The sequence below is a fragment of the Dendrobates tinctorius genome, unplaced genomic scaffold, assembly GCF_039654945.1.
Source record: "Dendrobates tinctorius isolate UK_male_01 unplaced genomic scaffold, ASM3965494v1 ptg000120l, whole genome shotgun sequence".
NCBI lineage: Eukaryota > Metazoa > Chordata > Amphibia > Anura > Dendrobatidae > Dendrobates > Dendrobates tinctorius.
Window position 1 is genome coordinate 37,989,651 of NW_027361788.1, and position 21,242 is coordinate 38,010,892.

The following is a 21,242-nucleotide window of genomic DNA, read 5'->3' on the forward strand; positions in this document are numbered from 1 at the left end:
GAAGACGGCAGATAAATGGGGCACGATACCCCACGTTGGCTATGATTTTCAAGGTGTGGGATAGGGGTAAGTCTCTTTTGAAGATAAATGGGCCTACGGAATTGTGGCCATTGTGGCGAAATCCGGATTTGCAAGAGATCAAAAAGCTGGTGGGGTTCGGAAGATGGGAAGATAAAGGGATTTATCTGGTGTCACAAATTTTGCAAAATAATACTCTTAGTTTTGAACAATTGAGAACAGAATTTCGCCTCCCGCACGTCTTCTTTTATCAGTACTTACAGCTAAGACATGCATTGGAAAAACAGAGAAGGACAAATCCGGTGATAGTGACACATAATCAAACACTACATATGCTACTTGCATCTGAGTCTTCTAGGGGACTTATCTCTGAATTATATAAAAGATTATTGCCTGCCCATCTGGAGACATATCCACTGACTGCTGCTAAGAATAAGTGGGAACGGGACGTTGGCCCCCTGACGGAGGACCAGTGGTCCGATATTCTAGAACAAGTCCCTAAAATGGCGGTTTCTGAGTGCCAGCGGCTTTCGCAAATATATCTCATTCACAGGGTATATAAAACACCCAGTTTATTATTTAAAATGGGACTTAGGCCCAATACACAATGTGTTAGGTGTGGGCAGGATGATGCCCACTTGATGCATGTTATGTGGGAGTGCGGGCACATTGGGGATTTCTGGAGGCAGACCCTGGGACTCATAGCCCAAGTATACCATATCACAATACGACCGTCACCTCGTCTATGTTTGTTGAATTTGTGGGAGGAGGGGGTTGACCCGGACTCTGCAGTGGCCCTGGGAATAGCACGCATCCTGTATCAGGCAAGAAAGATACTTGCATATCATTGGTTGGATCCTATGCCACCAACATTGTCAGAGCTTAAAAATAAACTAAATAATGTCATCAGATTGGAAAGGGGGGCTTATTTAAAAAGAAATGCATTAAGAAAGTTTTACAAAATTTGGCAGCCATGGATGGAGTCACCGGGTCTCCCCTCGGGCGCACTGGTACGGGATGCGATGTTGGACCAGTTGCTGTTGTGCTTGCGATGAGGGGATGCTTCGGGGGTGAAAATAAAGTCTAGTGACCTTTGTGGCGAAGTAGATTTTGAGTGGCGCGGTGGGAGGGGGCTGGGGTGGATTGGACCTGATATCCGTGGGGGGCGGGGGGCGAAATATGATGCGGAGTGGCGCGGCTGGCGGGGATGGTTTTCCCGCTGAAATGAGGCACTGATGTATAATTTTGATTTTTGTTTATTTGTGGAGCCATGTTGTTTATAGGCTCAATTTTATGCAAATATCTGTGTTTTGAGATTTCTTCTTTTTATTTATTCTTACACAGGAAGAGTTTTACCCTTTAAATAATATCTGCTCTCAATGTAATTTTTACTAGCTATATAAGATGTCATATTCTTTCTGTATTGATTCCTGAATGTTTAATAAAAAAGATCTGATTAAAAAAAAAAAAAACAGGGTGGCACATGTTAAGGAGCTGAAACTCCTAAACCCTTCATCCAATTTTAATGTGGATACCCTCAAATGAAAGCTGAAAGTCTGAACTTCAACTGCATCTGAATTGCTTTGTTTAAAATTCATTGTGGTAATGTCTAGAACCAAAATTAGAAAAATGTTGTCTGCTCAAATATATATGGACCTAACTGTATATGTGAGTCATTGGGAGTATGACTGAAGGATTTGTTTGTAGTCTGTAACAATAAACAGGTCTGAATAAAGGCCCATGAGATTACCCCTAGTATTATAGGGGGTTTATGATCTTATTGATCAGGTGCACAGCGTTCCTCTGTCTCTGAGTCTGCTGAAGAGTGGTGTGTTCCTTAAGATTGACTCAGTTCGATGGCATGGTTGCATAGCTTGTGCACTTTATGATGCGACATTAAGATTTTCCCCTTCAGCATCAGAGGAACACAGAGACTGGCCAGATCTAGTTATCGGCAGGTATAGAGCTTGCATAGAAAGAAATTGCCTAGGGGACTGACCCCAGCTGTTACTGCAGAGGTGGCCGGCCACTAACCTAGGCAACGAGCAGTAAGCTATAAAATAGAAAATCCCTCCGTTCTTCAGAACTAAAATACAAAGCTGCTTGTTACAAGCACTTCACAATTTTACACATTTACTGTATGATGGTGAGTCAACCCTTTCTTTCCTCAAACTAGTTTCCATACATGAAAAAATGCCTTCTTTAGGGGAAAAAATATGTTAAAATGGAATTTGTCAGTATACAAAAGCGAGACTGAATAGTCATAAAAGCGATGATTTATAGAAACAAATAAGTCCCTGTCAGACCAATTTACTTTTTGCAGCTTCTGTGTTTATATTTGTGTCAGTGGACTCGTGAAAGTACTACCGATCAGCATAAATTCTGTAATGAGCTTTGATTCCCAATTATTCATGTGGCCAATCTAAGGCTGGAATACAGCACCGGCTGTTTAGACTGGGTCTTGTGCGATTTATAGCTCATATTTTTGCAATGAATGATAGATTTTTACCGAATGTGGGCTCTTAAGGCAATGAGGGGGTGGCCTGCAATCTCTGCACTTTTAACAACACTTCTAAAAGAAAGCAATCCAATTATTATTATTTTACAACATTTCATGATGAAGGTACTTTCTTAAAACGATGGCCGACCCCCGTTAATAATTGCATAAAGGAATATTCAAGCAAGAGCTGTGCTAATGGTTGGGGTGGCATACTAAAGACAGGTACCACCCCCATAGACAGACTCCTGTCATTTGTCACATTGGTAAGAAGGAAAGATTGAAAAGTGGCTAAGAAATATCTGTAATATTTTACTATTCAAGGCTTTCATACACAATTTCTACTGGAAACATGTTAGTACCTTGTTTTTAGATTCTAAAAGTCAACTGCATCGGTTGTTATTAAGACGGGTCATGAACTAGATTGGGAAATCCCGACCATCAGGTGCGGCATTAAAGCAAATGTCTTGTATATGAATTATAGGTTCCCCTATCATTATATTCAGATTGATGGCATCTTGCATATCTACTAACATGTGCTTACGTTTTACTTGACTTATACATACATTTTCATATGACATGTTTCCATAGTGGATTAATGGAAAATGCCTTGAAGAATGCCAATAAAACGAAATACCAAAACTCAGATGTTGCATTGAGAAGGCTAAAACCACGGTAGATGATTCTCTTTTAAAGACTCTTCCACGGCATTTTAAGCGTCACCATGACAGCAATGTCAGAGGTTTAATCATCAAAGGTATTGATTTGGTAATATTGGGCTTCAGAGGCGGGGATTTAAGTAAAACTTTGGCCCGAAAGGAAAGTCAATGGATTTTTCGCTTGGGAACTACGAGCCCTTCTGGCCTTAATGAAAATCTGGGGTTTGCGTCCTTTCTGTAGAGCTATTGGCATCATTAGTTATGTTTGTAGTGGCATCTTTTTTATGGGGTGGGTGGGTTTTATTGATTTTTTTTTAAGGTATATTTATATTGTTGTTCTAATATTTGCATATTTTATTTAGATTAACCATCTTACCTCGGAGAATTTATTTTTGGTCAAGTCGTTTATATCTGAAGGATGCGTATCCATATTTCCAATGGACTCTTCTCTTCATATTCATTAAGAAAGAAGATCGGATTGGAGCATGCTTAGAATACAGTTATTGCTTTTGAGAGTCTGTTCCAATTTATATGTGTAAGACACGCATTCATTATATTGATGGTTTCATTTCCATCTTTTATAGAGGAATATCTACCTTGAGCATGCTTAGAATAGTGTTGATTTGTTTACTTATTTTTTAAGCGCTTTTTCACTTTATAATATTTAAATATAAAATATTAATATCTTTTATAAAAAAAAATCATTAATATTGATGGTTATAGGTATTTTATAATATACATTATTTTGCACTTTTATATCAAATATTTTTGGTATATATTACACGATTAAAAAATATTTTTACAGTCACTATATATCGTGTCACTTTATCACTTGTTTCGACCACGGTGCACTATTAATTAGTTCACTGCTATGTCATGCAGAATCCTCTGGTTATTTTGGGGTTAATTTTCTGTCCATTATAATATCTTACGGGCATGGAGCCTCTTGTGTGAATTAAGCACTATATGCACTTTTAGGCACTAAATTCACGTAATTAAACTATATCCCTGATGATAGTGCGCCTGCGCAGAGTCTGTAGCGCCGTTCATTTCCAGGAGTGCTCCATTATTGAGCCGCATGCGTACTAGCGTGTGGCCCAAGGAGCGCGTGAAGTGACGTTGTATTCGGCTGCACAGATCAGCATATGCTCCATATATGTCTTAAGGGACGGATCTTTCCCCTATGATATGTCACGACTTTCTATTGGTTCTCTGGGGTATTTAACTCCATAACACGCTAACCTCAGACACCCCCCCGGAAGAAGCTATTGCGAAACTAGCGTTGGGGTGGAGGAGGTCACGCCACTTATTGTCACAGACGTTTATCTATGTCAGGTAGTTATTCATGTGTATTCATTGTTTCTTGGGGTTTACTAGTTTAACTATGTATCCTACTTAGGATTTTGCATCCATGATGGTAGATAATTACATAGCAATGATATAGTTGCGGTTTACAGCGTCTAGTTGATTCATTTATTGGCATAATAGCAATATACTGTGATTTTACCTGAAGCTGTTATTCCTGCTAATTTTCCGAAGGCAATCCGTACTTTTGAATTGGATTACCCACTGTCTTTATATTCATATTAGTCCTTAAAACCCAACACCAACCATGGGTACATTCCGCAAAGACTACCTAACACTAAATGCCACAGATAAAAGAACAAATGGCACAAGGAATGTGGAGTACAAAATACAAAATATAAACAATTTTATTCATATTAGAATTCATATATCATACAATCACATATAGATGCCTCAAATTATCAAAAAAATCGCTGGCAACATGGACAAAAAAATCACTTCATTATCCAATAAATAAACCATTAATCCGTGCTAAAAAATGGCATATAGTACCCAAGCAGTCATATACAAGACTGCTATGAATCCATATTGTAATAAATGCCCAAAATGACAATTTATATCCTAAACATAGTGCCTGGGATTTACTAAAGTGGATCAAGTTCTAACAGCCTAAAGGGTAAGCCATAGTAATACTACTGAATGTAAGATTAGCGATACCTGTGTATATGTGTCCACGCTGTCATCGCGGTGGGTAATGAATGCCATTTTTAGCACGGATTAATGGTTTATTTATTGGATAATGAAGTGATTTTTTTGTCCATGTTGCCAGCAATTTTTTTGCGTAGTGGCGTTTCAATAAGCCTCCTGCTGGGCATTTTGTCTTTTTTAATGTTATTTTAATATTATTCAATAAAAGTATTTGTTTTAAAATGGTCATTGCTGGGTCTCTTCAGTTCGGCTAAAAAGGTAATATAAGTCCGACACTCCCTTTGTGTTTATGAATTGCTTAATGGACTTCCAGTGTACTTTAAATATGGACTAATTTTTGATGTACTGAATGCAGAATAAATGAACCCAATGTAAGACTATTGTTTATTAAGTAACCCATTAAAGCCTGACGATTTTTTGAGTCTCTCCTTAATTCACCAAATCGTCATCTTTGCTTAGTCATATGTGATTAAACAAAACTTAGGATGACCAATATGGCTGCCAATAGCACTTCCAAAGTGGTCACCATGTGGCGAGAAATGAAAATAAAAACATAGGATACCATATAAACCCTCACCTTGGCTATCTTGATAAAATGGCTCAGAATTTCAGCTCTAATTTTTAGAGTCTGTGTTGTTAGGATTTCTCGGACAACCCAGAAGCTGACCTGAAATGAAACAAGAAAAAGATTGGGGCAAAGCAGTGCATGTGAATTGTATTCTATAGTTGCTGGTCACAATGGTCAGGTCACTGGGCCGGTCACAATGGGGTCCCAAATTCCCCTGTGTGAATGAAGTGGCAGTGAGAATCTGAGACAACCTCTGCTATAGCCGCACATATTCAGTACTGCTCCATTTACATGGGATTAATATTTACGGGTAAATTCCCAAAGATCAAACATTTACCAACCTTAAAATGTTGTTTATTGGACAACCCTTTACAAAAAAAGACCGGAAAATGGCAGTTCTGCTTTGTTTTTCATAAATCTGCACTTGTGTAAGTTTACCCTAAATAATTGATGACAGAGACATTACAAAGAAATGAAGAAAAATAATGAAAACAAATTTATTTCAAAATATTATAAAATTTATTAGCATTTCATCTTGGTTTTTTTCCAGCCCCCTGTCCACTGTACATAAAGCAGATGTCGTTTCTCATTAATAGTGAAACTTCCAATTCATCCAGACTATGTAGAAATGAGGTAAGACATGATAAGCAGCCAACCATGGATTAACATGTACAGTCTCCTGCCGCCTACGTCAATTATTTTGTGGCCGGGGAGGCCTGCATTGGGTCTTCCTTATATTGTATAACAATGATCAGTCGCTGACCTTTGTATTGTGCGGGCAGCTGCTTACCAAGATTTAATTTCCAGGATTTACATGTCACAAATTGAGTAATGTTTGATTTTTGTTCCATTAAAGAATAATAAATACGGTACATTTGCAAAATCATATTTCATGGCGGTCTACTACAACTCCCAGCAAAATCTGTGGAGGTGCAGATATGCAACAGCTACAGAGGCAACTAATCTATTAATTGCCATCAGCTTTATTACCTTAACTTTTTACTTTTCAGTTTGTTTTTACTGTGCTGCTAACAAGAAATAGCAACCTGGAAACCATCAACAAGCAGGTTATCCTAAGGTGATGGATTTTAGGTACTGTTCAAAGCCATGCTGATGTAAACAGAGCCTACAAGTGCCCACACACTTTAGATACCTGACAGAAGTATACGATTTTCAACCAACCTGATTGTTGATTGCTTTCATGTTTTTGTTGCCTAATTTTCCATCTCTGGAGGCTTTTTTTTCCATTAATGCAAGTAATTAGGTCTTTTTGCTTTTTTTTTGCCATTGGAGTTAATTAATGATACTGCATCGCATTCTACAGCCTCTGTGTTGCACCGTCTATTGCTGGTTGCAGAGTGAATTAACTGAGAATCCGTCAGTCAGCTCGCTATGATGGTCTGATTGGGAGTTAGTAACTCTTATCTGTCTTTTACCGAATTACTCTTGGTTGATTTAAAACCACATCAAAGTTGAATATGCAGGGAAACAAAACATTCTGTATAAGCAAAATGGTGCAACATTGTTAATAAAATCCAACTGCAAGATGAATTTTAGCGCCAATTTTAGCGCCATTCACTGGTCAGTTCTACTTCTTAAGACTGAAAGCTGTTCACCATCACTATCCTCCTATTGGGCAAGAGTTGCATCACTTACAACTCTACACCTCCTGTAGTACCATCATTGCCAGGTTCTACATCTATAATGAGGAAATATGACGAGTATACAACTAGATGGGCAACTAAAGCCTCACATGTCAGGGTCCACATAATAAAAAATAAATAAATAAGACATGGCCTACTGTGATCCAATGCCAATCAAGTTGCAGCTGAGTGTTGTCTGTTTTTTGCAGTTTGGTCAAAAGTCAGATCAAAATCATCAGCATTTGTTTTATTATTTTTTTTTTTTTTTTTATTTGAACCATTGATCTGCAAAAAAAAACAAAAAACAACTGATCGCTATCTACGCCCATAGAATATTTTTTTTTCACTGACTAGGTGATCAGAGAAGCATGGCAAACCACTACTCAAGAATGGTAAAAAAAAAAATTGCCCACATATGGATGAAAATCCAATTCAGCGCATAATGAAAACTGGGGTTGTTTTTTTTGCATCCAAAAAATCTGATATGTTAAATCTATTTTTTGTGTTTTGGGAGAAAGATGGCAGGGCTTAGAAAAACCGTAGTTGTAGCCACATTGGTTGGAAATTAGCAGCCCTTATGGAAATTTAATTTTACTGCCTAATATACCATTGGTACCGAGACCACTTTTACTATCTGAAAAGCACAGCAAGGCCCAAAACCAAACATTTATACCGTAAAAAAAAAAAATCTCTCAGAGTGGCCTGCAGTTTTACATGACCAGATAAAAAAATGAAGAGGGCGGGTGATGCATGATGCATCCAAGTAGTTTTTTCAATGTGGTGGAAACGGCAGCGAGAGAGAGAGATTATATCCATGTGAAATTGACTTAATTAAGTTAATCCATCCACCCAGCTGCCAAATTTCTTGATTGGAATCAGCATTTGCAACTAAGAATTTAAGACATAAAAAAAGTACGGTAAATATTGCCTAATTTTCATCAGAAGTTAATCAGGAATAGTAAAAGTTACTGATGCAAACATGTGTGGTCAGTGGTTTTTGGAGACTGAAATCCTAGAGTACAAGGCTGATCACCCTGAGGGGGGAAAAAAAAAAAAGACTATTCCCATAGAACATTCCTTTTTGGCCTTCACTGCTGATGGATTAAATCTAATGGGGTTGCTTCATCAAAAAGTAAAACGGATGCTGCCGATTAGTTGGCATTTCATGCCAGCATTCAAACGAATAGTTATCCATGAAGTTCACAGATGATCTGTTAGGTCAGGTTTCCATTAATCTGTTGTGTCTGGTTGGTTAGTTTATGCCGGAGCTAGACACAACTCATGCAAAAGTTGTGCTCTTTGTCCAGCTCAGAAAATGCTGCACATTGTATTTTCTGATTCAGATCTAACACCAATTTGGTACAACATAAGTTCTGGGTAATTGTGAACAATCCTAAAGAAAACTATGAAATCAGTTTCCCTCTGGTGTTTATGTACCACACTGGAGGGAAGAACCGAAGGATGGCCTGATAAATGGATAAAGGGCCTGTCACACTAAGCGATATCGCTAGCAATATCGCTATAACGTCATTGGTTTTTGTGACGTTATAGCGATATTGCTAGCGATATCGCTATGTCTGATACTTACCTCCGACCGCTCCCCCGCTGGTTATCGCTGATCGCGCGAGAACGTCCTGGACTGTTTCTCGTCGTCAGCTTCCTGCTGGGCTTCCTGCTGTGGAGTCGAGCGACATGTGGTCGCGGGCGGGAGGACGTCAGGATCGCCTCGTCTGACAGGTAAGTAGCGACCCCCGACCCCTGCAATGTCGCTGGTGAGATCTGCCTGTGTGGCAGCTCACTAGCGACCACTTAGCGATGCACCAGCAATCCTGACCGCGTCATATCGCTGGTCAGGATCGCTGGTGCATCGCTAAGTGTGACAGTACCTTATAAGGGCCTTAATAGCGCTCCATTCAGGCTTATAGTGCTCAGTGCAGGAAACCCTAAAAAGACATATATATGGTAAGGGGATGTCAAGATGCAACAACCATTTGAAGGTAGAAATGCTGTTTATTACTTCGCAATGAGTAGCAAACAATTATTAAGTCTAAATATTAGAAAGTTCTAAGAATCACTTCACATTTATGAAATAGGAACAATGAGACTGTAGGAAAATAGCCAGCAACCTTGTATAATTCGAGCAATCGGGTCTATAAGAATACAATGTAGTATTAAAAAGGTTTGGTACGTCTCATGGCAAACTGCCCAACATAACATCCACAGCTATTTTGGAAATAAATGACCTTGTGTCATATGATGAGCAATCAAAGAATATGCAGACATATCGTTTTTGGTAATAGAGTTTCCATAAGTCATGAAGTGGGGATAATTTTATAGATGATAATCAAATCTCCATTTAAGATGTGCGACATATTCCTAGCACAATCTTCCAGTAATGTAAAGTAAAAAGTGCATTCCTACTTCCATACTTAAAATGGAAAGTGTGTAAGTTACTTCTGTATTTAGCCATATCACAGAGCAACTAAAATGGTCTCTATAGTAAGGAAAGGCCTGTATTTGTACATTGTAGGTGTCCGATGACCCGCTGTCAGCGCTAGGCATAACACATAGGATGGTGTACACAAGGAAACTGTTCTTGCCACTAAGGTTTTGGAGGACTCAAGTCTTGCTACGAACTATTATTTAAAGGGGTTGTCCACCCCCGATGAAATCTATAATAAGAGATTGTAGCTTGCCAAATCCTAAGGAAGTGTAATGCATACACCACTCGGATTCAATACCACTAGTCATCTTGTGACCACACCTATTCGATTTGCATAATTGTATTCATGTGCTGACTAGAGTCTCAGCCCCAACTCACAATGATCTCTTTTATAAAGAGACGCGGCTGAGACTCTAGTCGGCACATTACCACAAGTACGTAAATCGCATACTTGGAGGTCATGTGACAATCGATTGAACTGGTAAGCAGAGCTGGATTCTAAACAGTGTGCACATTGCACTCCACTAGAATTTGGCATACTGTGGCGCTTTCCAAAGATTTCACCATGGTGGATAACCCCTTTAAAGGGATTTTTCCTACAATCTAAAATTATAGGAGATAAATACTGATCACTTGGGGTCTGACAGGTTGGGCCTCTAGTAATCCTGAGAACAGGGCTCTGCCGTGCCTTGTAGAATGGAGTGACGGTCGAGCATGCACACATCCACCCCATTCATTTGTCTATGGGACTGCTGCAAAGAGCCGGCCCCATCTAGACCTTACTGGAAGTTTCAGAGGTCAGACCCCCCCAGTGATCTCTATCTCATGGATAGAGGATAACTTTTAAGTGTGTGAAAAACTTTTTTGAAGTCACTTGCTTTCTATATCTTTCATTCACTGAAATGAATAACGACCAAGAATAAAGATTTCGGCACTCCCTTATTTTGGGTTTGGGACCCCTACTGTTCTGTCACTTCCGCTCTATGTGTCTGTGAGGTGCATGAAAGAGGCTGAACTCCTAACTCATTTTTCAATAGATAAAGCATTCCCATTCTTCAACATATGTGATGCATAAAGAGAGTAGGGGGCTGGCTTAGGTATTAGCATGAGACACACAGATAAGCCCCTTCACACAAATGACTGACAAAGAGGGGGCGGATCTTTTTCCTGTGTTGAAACCTGGAATGGAGCTGCCAGGATGCGAGACTGGAGCCAATACTTTGACAACTAGATATCTTCCTTAATTTACACATATTAAGTACTAGATGGAGGTCCAATGCTATCACATCGGGAGAGCGGTAATGTCTCGATGGGGGCAGGCTTTGCAGCGTTGAGAATCTCTCCCCCATGTGCTCACCGACCTATCCATTCTCTCTTTCCCCATGTGCTGACTTCTCCCATCTGTGCTCACTTCTTTGACCTGTCTACGTCATGTGCTATCCCCCTTGTCATCTTTCTGCGGTAACTTGGATAGCCGTCCTTTTCTTTGATGGTATATTCTTGGTATTTTTTGATGTTGGCGTTGATATTTGCTTTGTAAAGGTGTTTTCACACCAACAAAAGTTCATTTTTAAAATTGTCTGTGTCTAATCGTGTACAGAACATACCACTGCTCCTGGGCAGGGGAGGAAGAAAAAGCCAATACTGACATAACAGCAGGAGATCACAGAGGATACATTTTATAAGGTAAAATATTGTTTAAAAATAGTCAGCAAAATATTTTACCTCACAAAATGAATCCTCTGTGATCCCCTGCTGTAATGTCAGTATTGTCTTTTTGTCTTTTGCTTCCTCCCCTGTCCATGAGATGTGGCATGCTCCATACATGGTCAGACACAAACAATTTTTAAAGTGAACTTTCATTCGTGGGAAAACCCCTTTATTGTGACCGAATTCCTCTGCCTGTAGACACCTCGCGCACCTGCAGCCGGGATCAGCCGAATGATTCACTGCGCATGCAGGGAATTCGCGCAGACACATTAAATCAGACCACCGCTATCTTTGTGCAGACAGATAGCGGTGGTCACACTAAAACTGCGCATGCGCTCCTGTTGTGAGTTCATTTTTCCCTTCACCATTGAGGTCTGATGAACTCCCTCCTCTGGTGAAGGAAGGTAGTGAGGCTGATTACCAAACACCTGGGCAGCTAGATGATGACTGGGTGGCTGGATTTGAGGACTGTATATAAGGCTGCCAACGCCCTTCTTCCTGGCTGGTGATTTTCCTGCTGGATTCTTGGAGAACAGTCTGATTCCTGCATCTCAAAGCTAAGTTTTTCTGCTCTGCTTTGTACTCTTCAGTTTTGTTTTTGTTTTGCCTTGTTTTTTGGGAGTTCTGCCATCCCCGGCCGGGGGTGAGCTGAATTTCATTTTTGTCTCTGATCTGTTGATCTTTTGCTCTGTCTTCAGAATATACCTGAGTGCTGATATAGTCTTTTGAAGCCTAGCGACTTCAGGGCCTGTTTTTCCTATCAGTCAGTTGGCTCATTTTGATAGGGTTTTTGCGGATGGCAGACAGCAGCTTTCCTATCCTGTCCTATTGTAGTTAGCTTGGGCCCCATCATTTGCTCAACCTATCTTTCTATCTGTGTTAGTGTTTTCATCTTGCTTCACCGTCATTATATGTTGGGGGATGCCTATTGCTTTGGGGTCTGCTCTGGGGCAGTTTAGTTTTTCCCCTTTCTGTCTTTAGGCTATGTAGTTCTCCGGCTGTGATCGAGGGGTCTAGGGCACCGTAGGAACCCCCACGGCTACTGCTAGTTGTTGTGGATAGGTCCAGGGGTCTGCAATCCGATAGCTGCCAACCTCTCTGGTTTTTCTGGACTTAGCTGGTATTTTGTTTTTTCCTCCTTCGGTGACTCATCATAACAGAATCACCAGCCATACCGCAGATAATAGGGTACTCAATAGCAGGAGAGAATTGTAAAAAAAAAGTGTCAGAATTTTTTTTTTTTTTTGTGCATATTTTTTCCTCTATATCTCTGAGGTCGTAGGGGAATTTTTCTCTCAATGGAGATGAAGCAATTGTCTGATCGTGTGGAGCAGCTCGCTGAAGTGCGGGGAATTTCCGCCTATCTTGCTCATTCACATGCTGCTGAACCAAAGATTCCCACTCCTGATGTGTTTTTTCGGGATTGGTCTAAATTCTTGAATTTCAAGAATAATTGTAAATTATTTTTTGCCTTGAAGCCTAACTCATCGGGGAACTCCGCGCAGCAGGTTAAAATTGTCATCTCTTTGCTGCGCGGCGATCCCCAGGATTGGGCGTTTTCTTTGAAACCTGATGATCCTATTCTGAATAATGTGAACACATTTTTTCAAGCCTTGGGGTTGTTGTATGATGAACCTAATGCTATTGATCAGGCTGAAAAGACCCTGTTGGCATTGAGCCAGGAACGGGATTCGGCAGAGTTGTACTGTCAAAAATTCCGAAAGTGGGCGGTCCTTACTACCTGGAATGATGGTGCCTTGGCAGCCCTCTTTCGGAAGGGTTTGTCAGAAACTGTAAAAGATACTATGGTGGGATTTCCTGTTCCCTCTGTTCTTGACGATTCTATGTCATTAGCCATTCAGGTGGATCGGCATTTACGTGAACGCAAAACTACACGAGAGATGTTGCCACCTGTTGAACAAATGTCTGAACCTATGCAATGTGATAGAGTTTTGTCTAGGGCGCAACGTCAGGAGTTCAGAAGGCGTAATAAGCTGTGTTTTTTTTTGTGGAGATGCCTCGCATATTATTTCTGTCTGCCCTAACGAGAGAAACGTTGTGCACACACGTTTTCTGTGGGTGGTGTTCAACCTAAGTTTCTTCTGGCAATTACTCTGATCTGCTCCCTGTCCACATTTTCCGCCAAGGCTTTTGTGGATTCAGGAGCAGCTCTTAACCTGATGGACTTGGATTTTGCCAAACGTTGTGGATTTCCTATTACACCTCTGCGGACGCCTATCCCTTTGAGGGGTATTGATGCTACTCCTTTGGCGAAGAATAAACCTCAGTTTTGGACCCAGGTGGTCATGCGGGTTGCCCCAGACCATCAAGAAAATTGCAGGTTTTTGGTGTTGCATAATACCATTGTTCTGGGGTTTCCCTGGTTGCAAATCCATAATCCAGTTCTGGATTGGAAATCTTTGTCTGTGGTGAGTTGGGGTTGTCGGTGTGCCCTTGGTGATGCTCCTGTTTTCTCCACCTCTCCCCAGTCGCATGATGTTCCTGACTATTTGGCAGACTTTTATGATGTATTTAGTGAGAATGAGTATGCGTCTTTGTCTCCTCATAGGAGTTATGACTGTGCAATTGAGCTGAACCCGGGGTGTAAATTCCCCAAGGGTCGGCTTTTCAATTTATCTGTACCCGAGCACGAGGCTATGTGATCCTATATTAAGGAGGCATTGGAGAAGGGTCATATTAAACCATCCTCTTCACCCTTAGGTGCTGGTTTTTTTTTCGTGGCTAAAAAGGATGGTTCATTAAGGCCTTGTATTGCCTATCGTGCCCTCAACAAAATTACTGTTAAATATCAGTATCCGTTACCCCTGATTTCTGATCTATTCTCCAGAGTTAAAGGTGCCTGCTGGTTTACCAAGCTTGACCTCAGGGGGGCGTATAATCTTATTCGCATTAAGCTTGGGGATGAATGGAAGACGGCGTTTAATACTCCGGAGGGACATTTTGAGTACCTGGTGATGCCTTTTGGTCTCACTAATGCCCCTTCTGTCTTCCAGTGCTTCATGACCGATATATTCCGAGACTTTGTGGATAAATTTTTGATTATCTATCTGGATGATATTTTGATCTTCTCTAAGAATTGGGACTCTCATGTGGAACATGTTCGGACTGTGTTCTGGATTTTGAGGGAGAATTCCCTGTATGTCAAGGGATCGAAATGCCTTTTTGGGGTACAGAGGATTTCATTTTTGGGATTTATTTTGTCTCCGTCAACTATTGAAATGGACCCGGCCAAGGTACAGGCCATTTATGATTGGGTTCAGCCCACTTCTTTGAAGGCCCTCAAGAAGTTTTTGGGTTTTGCTAATTTTTATCGGAAATTTATAGCTAATTTTTCTGGTATTGCCAAGCCATTGACGGATTTGACTAGGAAGGGTGCTGATGTGCTGAATTGGTCTCCGGAGGCTGTTTCTTCCTTTCAGGAGCTGAAGCAAAGATTCACTTCTGCTCCGGTTTTGCGGCAACCTGATGTCTCACTCCCGTTTCAGGTGGAGGTGGACGCTTCTGAGATTGGTGCAGGAGCGGTGTTGTCCCAAAAAGATCCTGTGACATCTAAAATGAATCCTTGTGCTTTCTTTTCCCGAAAGTTCTCCCCATCCGAACGTAACTATGATGTGGGGAATCGGGAACTGTTGGCCATGAAATGGGCATTTCAGGAGTGGAGACATTGGTTGGAGGGAGCCAAACACCAAGTCGTGGTCCTTACTGACCACAAGAATTTGATTTACCTGGAGTCGGCCAAGCGCTTGAATCCAAGACAGGCTAGGTGGGCCTTGTTTTTCACACGTTTTGATTTTGTGGTCTCTTTTCTTCCGGGCACTAAGAATGTCAAGGCAGACGCCCTCTCTAGGAGTTTCCTTGCTGATTCTCCTGTTGTGACTAAGCCTGCTACCATCTTAGGCGAGGGGGTAGTTCTTTCTGCCATCTCGCCCGATTTGAGACGTGCTCTGGAAGAGTTTCAGGAGGACAAACCTGAGCGTTGTCCCAGTGGAAAGTTGTATGTTCCTGACCAGTGGAGGAAGAGAGTGATGTCTGAAGTTCATTGCTCTGCATTGGCTGGTCATCCAGGTATTTTTGGTACTAGAGATCTGGTGAGTCGCTCTTTTTGGTGGCCCGCCTTGTCTCATGGTGTCAGGAATTTTGTGCAGTCCTGTGGGACTTGCTCCCAGTCTAAACCTTGTTCTCGCTCTAGTGGCTTGTTAATGCCTTTGCCGGTGCCCAGGAGGCCATGGACCCATATTTCAATGGATTTTATCTCTGATATGCCTGTCTCTCAGAGAATGACTGTTATTTGGGTGATTTGTGATAGATTCTCTAAGATGGTCCATCTTGTACCACTCCCTAAGTTGCCATCTTCCTCTGAGTTGGTGCCCTTGTTTTTGCAACAGGTGGCTCGATTGCACGGGATTCCTGAGAACATTGTATCTGACAGAGGAGTTTAGTTTGTGTCTAGATTTTGGAGGACTTTCTGTTCCAAGCTGGGAATTCAGTTGTCCTTCTCCTCTGCGTTTCACCCTCAGACCAATGGGCAGACGGAGAGAACAAACCAGACTTTGGAGTCGTATTTGAGATGTTTTATTTCTGCCGATCAGGATGATTGGGTTTCATTTTTGCCCTTGGCCGAATTTGCTTTAAATAATAGAGCTAGTTCTGCCACTTTGATGTCACCTTTTTTTTGTAACTTTGGTTTTCACCCTCGATTTTCTTCAGGGCAGGTGGAGTCTTCTGCCTGCCCAGGTGTTGACACTGTGGTGGAGAGAATGCACCAGATCTGGGACCAAGTAGTGGATAAGTTGTCTGTCTCCCAGGAAAAGGCCCAGCGGTTTTCCAACCGGCGTAGGACCATTGGTCCCCAGTTTAAGGTGGGTGATATGGTTTGGTTGTCATCAAAAAATATCGCTATGAAGGTGGCTTCTCCTAAGTTTAAGCCTAGATTTATTGGACCTTACAAGATTTTGGAGATTATTAATCCGGTCTCTTTTCGGTTGGCTCTTCCTGTCACATTTAAAATTCATAATGTGTTTCATAAGTCCTTGTTGAAGAGGTTTGTTGAACCAGTAGTTCCTGTGGTGGCACCTCCTGACCCTATATTGGTTGAAGGTAACATGGAATATGAGGTAGAGAAGATACTGGATTCCCGTGTGGCTAGACGGAGACTCCAGTATTTGGTTAAGTGGAAGGGTTATGGTGAGGAGGATAATTCCTGGGTCTCTGCCTCTGATATTCATGCCGAAAGATTGGTGCGTGCCTTTCATCGGGCTCACCAGGATCGCCCTGGTGGCATGGATGAGGGTTCGGTGACCACTCCTCAAGGGGGAGGTACTGTTGTGAGTTCATTTTTCCCTTCACCATTGAGGTCTGATGAACTCCCTCCTCTGGTGAAGGAAGGTAGTGAGGCTGATTACCAAACACCTGGGCAGCTAGATGATGACTGGGTGGCTGGAATTGAGGACTGGATATAAGGCTGCCGACGCCCTTCTTCCTGGCTGGTGATTTTCCTGCTGGATTCTTGGAGAACAGTCTGATTCCTGCATCTCAAAGCTAAGTTTTTCTGCTCTGCTTTGTACTCTTCAGTTTTGTTTTTGTTTTGCCTTGTTTTTTGGGAGTTCTGCCATCCCCGGCCGGGGGTGAGCTGAATTCCATTTTTGTCTCTGATCTGTTGATCTTTTGCTCTGTCTTCAGAATATACCTGAGTGCTGATATAGTCTTTTGAAGCCTAGCGACTTCAGGGCCTGTTTTTCCTATCAGTCGGTTGGCTCATTTTGATAGGGTTTTTGCGGATTGCAGACAGCAGCTTTCCTATCCTGTCCTATGTAGTTAGCTTGGGCCCCATCATTTGCTCAACCTATCTTTCTATCTGTGTTAGTGTTTTCATCTTGCTTCACCGTCATTATATGTTGGGGGCTGCCTATTGCTTTGGGGTCTGCTCTGGGGCAGTTTAGTTTTTCCCCTTTCTGTCTTTAGGCTATGTAGTTCTCCGGCTGTGATCGAGGGGTCTAGGGCACCGTAGGAACCCCCCACGGCTACTGCTAGTTGTTGTGGATAGGTCCAGGGGTCTGCAATCCGATAGCTGCCAACCTCTCTGGTTTTTCTGGACTTAGCTGGTATTTTGTTTTTTCCTCCTTCGGTGACTCATCATAACACGCTCCTCCTGTGCAAAGATGTCGGTGGTCAGTAAATAATTCGGCTGATCCCGGCGGGGGCGTGTTCGCGACAGTGTTTCGCTGGTGGTAAAGCGCAAGAGGCTGCGTACGGCCTGAAACCGTGATATCCCAGCCTAGGATCGAACACCGATCCTAGGCTGGTGCCTGACTATGCTGGACATCGCAGTAAAGGACCCCCGATTGGCACAATCGCCGATCACATCTATCATGCCAATCGCAGGGCACAGCCATGGTGTGACCGCGCTGTGCCTTGCCGGTGACCTGCCTAGGATCGAAGCTGTAAGAGCACCGATCCTAGGCCGGTGCCTAGCAACACCAGCGTCACCAGGGCCAGCTCTGCTTGGTGTGATCAATGTTATCATCGATCACACCAATGACAGGGCACAGCAGCTATAAGACCGCTCTGTGACTTGTCTGTGACCGCACTGCAGGTCCTCACACTAGCTGAGGATTCCTGCAGTGCGGTCACGCTACAGAATCTGCTGCTGTACTGGGCCTTGTGGTGCACAGAAGCCTGTGACACCATAATCCCTGTTGAACTCAGAAGAAAGAAGAGAGACAACAACTGTAAGTGTTTTGATCCCTGCCCGATCTCTTCATTCACCCCAATTCCCCCATCCCCCTTTCTTTACCCCCTCCACCCCCCTTTGCGCCGCCTCCGTGCGCACATTTAGAAGCCGCCGAGCGTTGATTAGTAACGCAGTTCACGGATCGACACTCATGCTCGCTTTTCTTTTTCACCCCCTTTTGCGCCACCTCCGTGCGCACAACCAACAGCTGCCGAGCTGTGATTAGTGATGCAGTTCACTCAGCAGAGCTCATGCCTGTTGTTTTACACTTTTATTTTCAGAGACATTTTTTTCTCCCTCGTTGTGTTTTCTTTCTTTTAGCTATTCCTTTTCAGACAAAAGTTTACACCCAGCACTATCCCCTGTGAGGTAGCGCTGTCATTTAAGTAGGGGATACTCGCTCAGCAGCCACAAAACAGATCCAGCACGGGTCTTCATAAGCCATAACATAGTCCATGAGGTTTATTATGCAGCATAAACCACATCAATATAAACAGCATTACAGCATAGCGTCCATTATACAGGCTATTCAGCCTCATCCTTATCTCACCCACGTCAGGGTTCCCACATGGCTGTTTCTCCAGGCTGCAGACATCCACTCACTCCTCAGGGACTCTCAGACACTGGCCGCCATTACACACACAGCCGCTCCCCAGGCTGTTAGTGAGGAGATCCTTCTCCTCACAGGACCTTCCAACACTGGAACAATCAGGTCCCAGCATTCAACTACATGTGATCTACCCTAGCCACATTATATGGTCTATAGCCATGCCCACTGGGTCACATGGCTATGACCTCATCACAGGTCCTTCACACACTTACAAAGCCTTTTACTATAGACGTTTCCAGACACACCCCTGGGTGGGTTTGTAGGTAACCAGAACCCGCCCATCTCTCTAGTTACCTGAAGACTTCTCCCTTATACTTAGAACCAACACCTCAGCAATGATATTGCTGATCACACATACACAAGTCTCCATCTCAAAGCCACCCACTTTGAGATACATAACTATCCTTCAGGATTCTGCCACTCATCCGTTCTCTTGGGATATCCACACAGCGTCCCCTAGTGGACACAGTGGTCATTACACCACATACCCCGCCCCTCTGTTCAAACTTGTGGGGTTGAACACACAATCTTACACCAGGATCTCGAGACCGGGCACTCATTACACCTTGCCCCATAGGTCGAGAGAACAGTCTCCCTCTGTCATCCGGCCTCATTTCTACGTTAGGCCTCCCCCGCCCCCAGCGGTCAAAATATCGGTCATTGTCTTTGACCCTCCAGTTGCAGTCTGTCTGCGTCATCAGACACTGTTTAGTCACCACCCTCCTAGAGTGCGCTTCGTCACCTGACCGTTCACCCACTGACCGGCTCTCCCGGTTGGTACGGTCATCAGTCTTAATCGGTCCTACTGTCTGGCCTGAGTCTGACTCATTCAGCGTCTCACAGGAACTAATGTCTTTCAGCTTCGCACGGCCCATCAAACTGCCACTTGCTGACATTCTTCGGCCATCTGCCCTGTCACTTCTTGGCGGAACTCTTCGGGTCCTTACATCTTGTTGGGTTGCAGGCGGCCGCCACCTGGTATTACGTACTTCCTTATTAATTCGCTGACGGTCGAGCCTCAACTGCTCAATTTCTCGCAGGTACCCCACTCAATACTCCACGAGCATCCGAAAGTCTCTCAGGCTCTCCATGGAGCCAACCACCATGATGGGAATTCTACCCACTTCACTGGATACCTGGTCTTCATCATCAGGAGGGATCCTCACCCTCACCACACCGGAGATATTCACAAGGTCTTGCATTACCTTCCCGGATCTTCCAATGATTCTCCCAATCAGAGCTTTGGGTACCGGAACCACGTCTTTCCGCAAACCCAGCCGATCCATAGCCTCCCTGGCTAACTCCAAGCGTCGACCAGCTTTCACATTACTCTGCCTGACCAGCTGTTTGGTGTGGAGACATTATAGATGCATCTCTTTCAGGACAGCTACTCGGTTTGACGTATCTTCTCTGTCCGATACTATCACCAACTGCCGAGTCTCAGGTGCCCAGTGCACCTCACACGCCTTGACCACCTCTTTGAAAGCCTCATGTACACCTTCCTCCACACAGGCATCTTGCATGTCTTCTCGAACGTCAATCACAGTCTTGAAGGACGTGGTCTTGCTCTCTTCCAGGCCAGGAGGCTCTGGCCTTACCACGGACACTTCCCTCACTACAGTTGACCCGAACGAGTGACTGTCTTCTTCAGTTCTTAACTCATCAACTTCACATGGTTGGATCACTTCATGACCCTCGGCCACTATGGCTACTGGCAGTTCTGTCTTATTATCACTCACGCTCACCCGTGGTAAGTCTTCGTCCAACTTCTCTCGCAGAAGACTTTTTACTACTCCTCCGAGTTCCTCCATCTCTTCCTTGAGGTTCTTGTTCACACTTTGCCAGGTGGACAGGTGTCCTCTGAGCTCCAAGATCTCTTTCTTGAGCTCCTCGACCCTGTGCTCAGCCGTTTGTCTCAGGACTCTTTCTCGTTTGACACACTCATCCACCTCCTCTCTGAGGGCCTTATTCAGTCCTTGCCACGTTACCATGTGGCCTTTGAGCTCAGAGACTTCTTTCTCTAGCCCTGCTATTCTGTGCTCCCTTTCTTTCTCAGAGCCACAGTCACCCCCAGAGATTAAGTCATCCCTCCAGTTACTCACTAACCGTGTGACTACTTCCGCCATCTTATCCACCAGGTCAGCGTCAGTTTTGTCACGAGTTTCAGTCAGCACAGCACTAGATTCTGTCCTAGTGGTGGCTACTGGCAACAACACGTCACAGTCACACCACATCGTACGGTGAACCCCCAAGACACTCTCAATCCGTGTGTCAGCTCCGCTCTTTTTGTTTACACCATTCTCATTCACACTGTGGTACCCTTCAGGTGA

At 43.2% G+C, this 21,242-nt stretch overlaps 1 protein-coding gene across 9 annotated transcripts in view; it reads right to left on the reverse strand.

The window, feature by feature from the left end:
- The window catches only part of RALGPS1 (Ral GEF with PH domain and SH3 binding motif 1), a 1,264,350-nt gene that overhangs the window by 812,863 nt on the left and 430,245 nt on the right, over positions 1-21,242 (reverse strand). For all 9 annotated transcript variants that reach the window (XM_073541171.1, XM_073541175.1, XM_073541174.1 and 6 more), the window contains one exon: positions 5,765-5,854. In XM_073541171.1, coding sequence (XP_073397272.1) covers positions 5,765-5,854 — 90 coding nt within the window. The remainder of the gene's footprint in view (positions 1-5,764; positions 5,855-21,242) is intronic.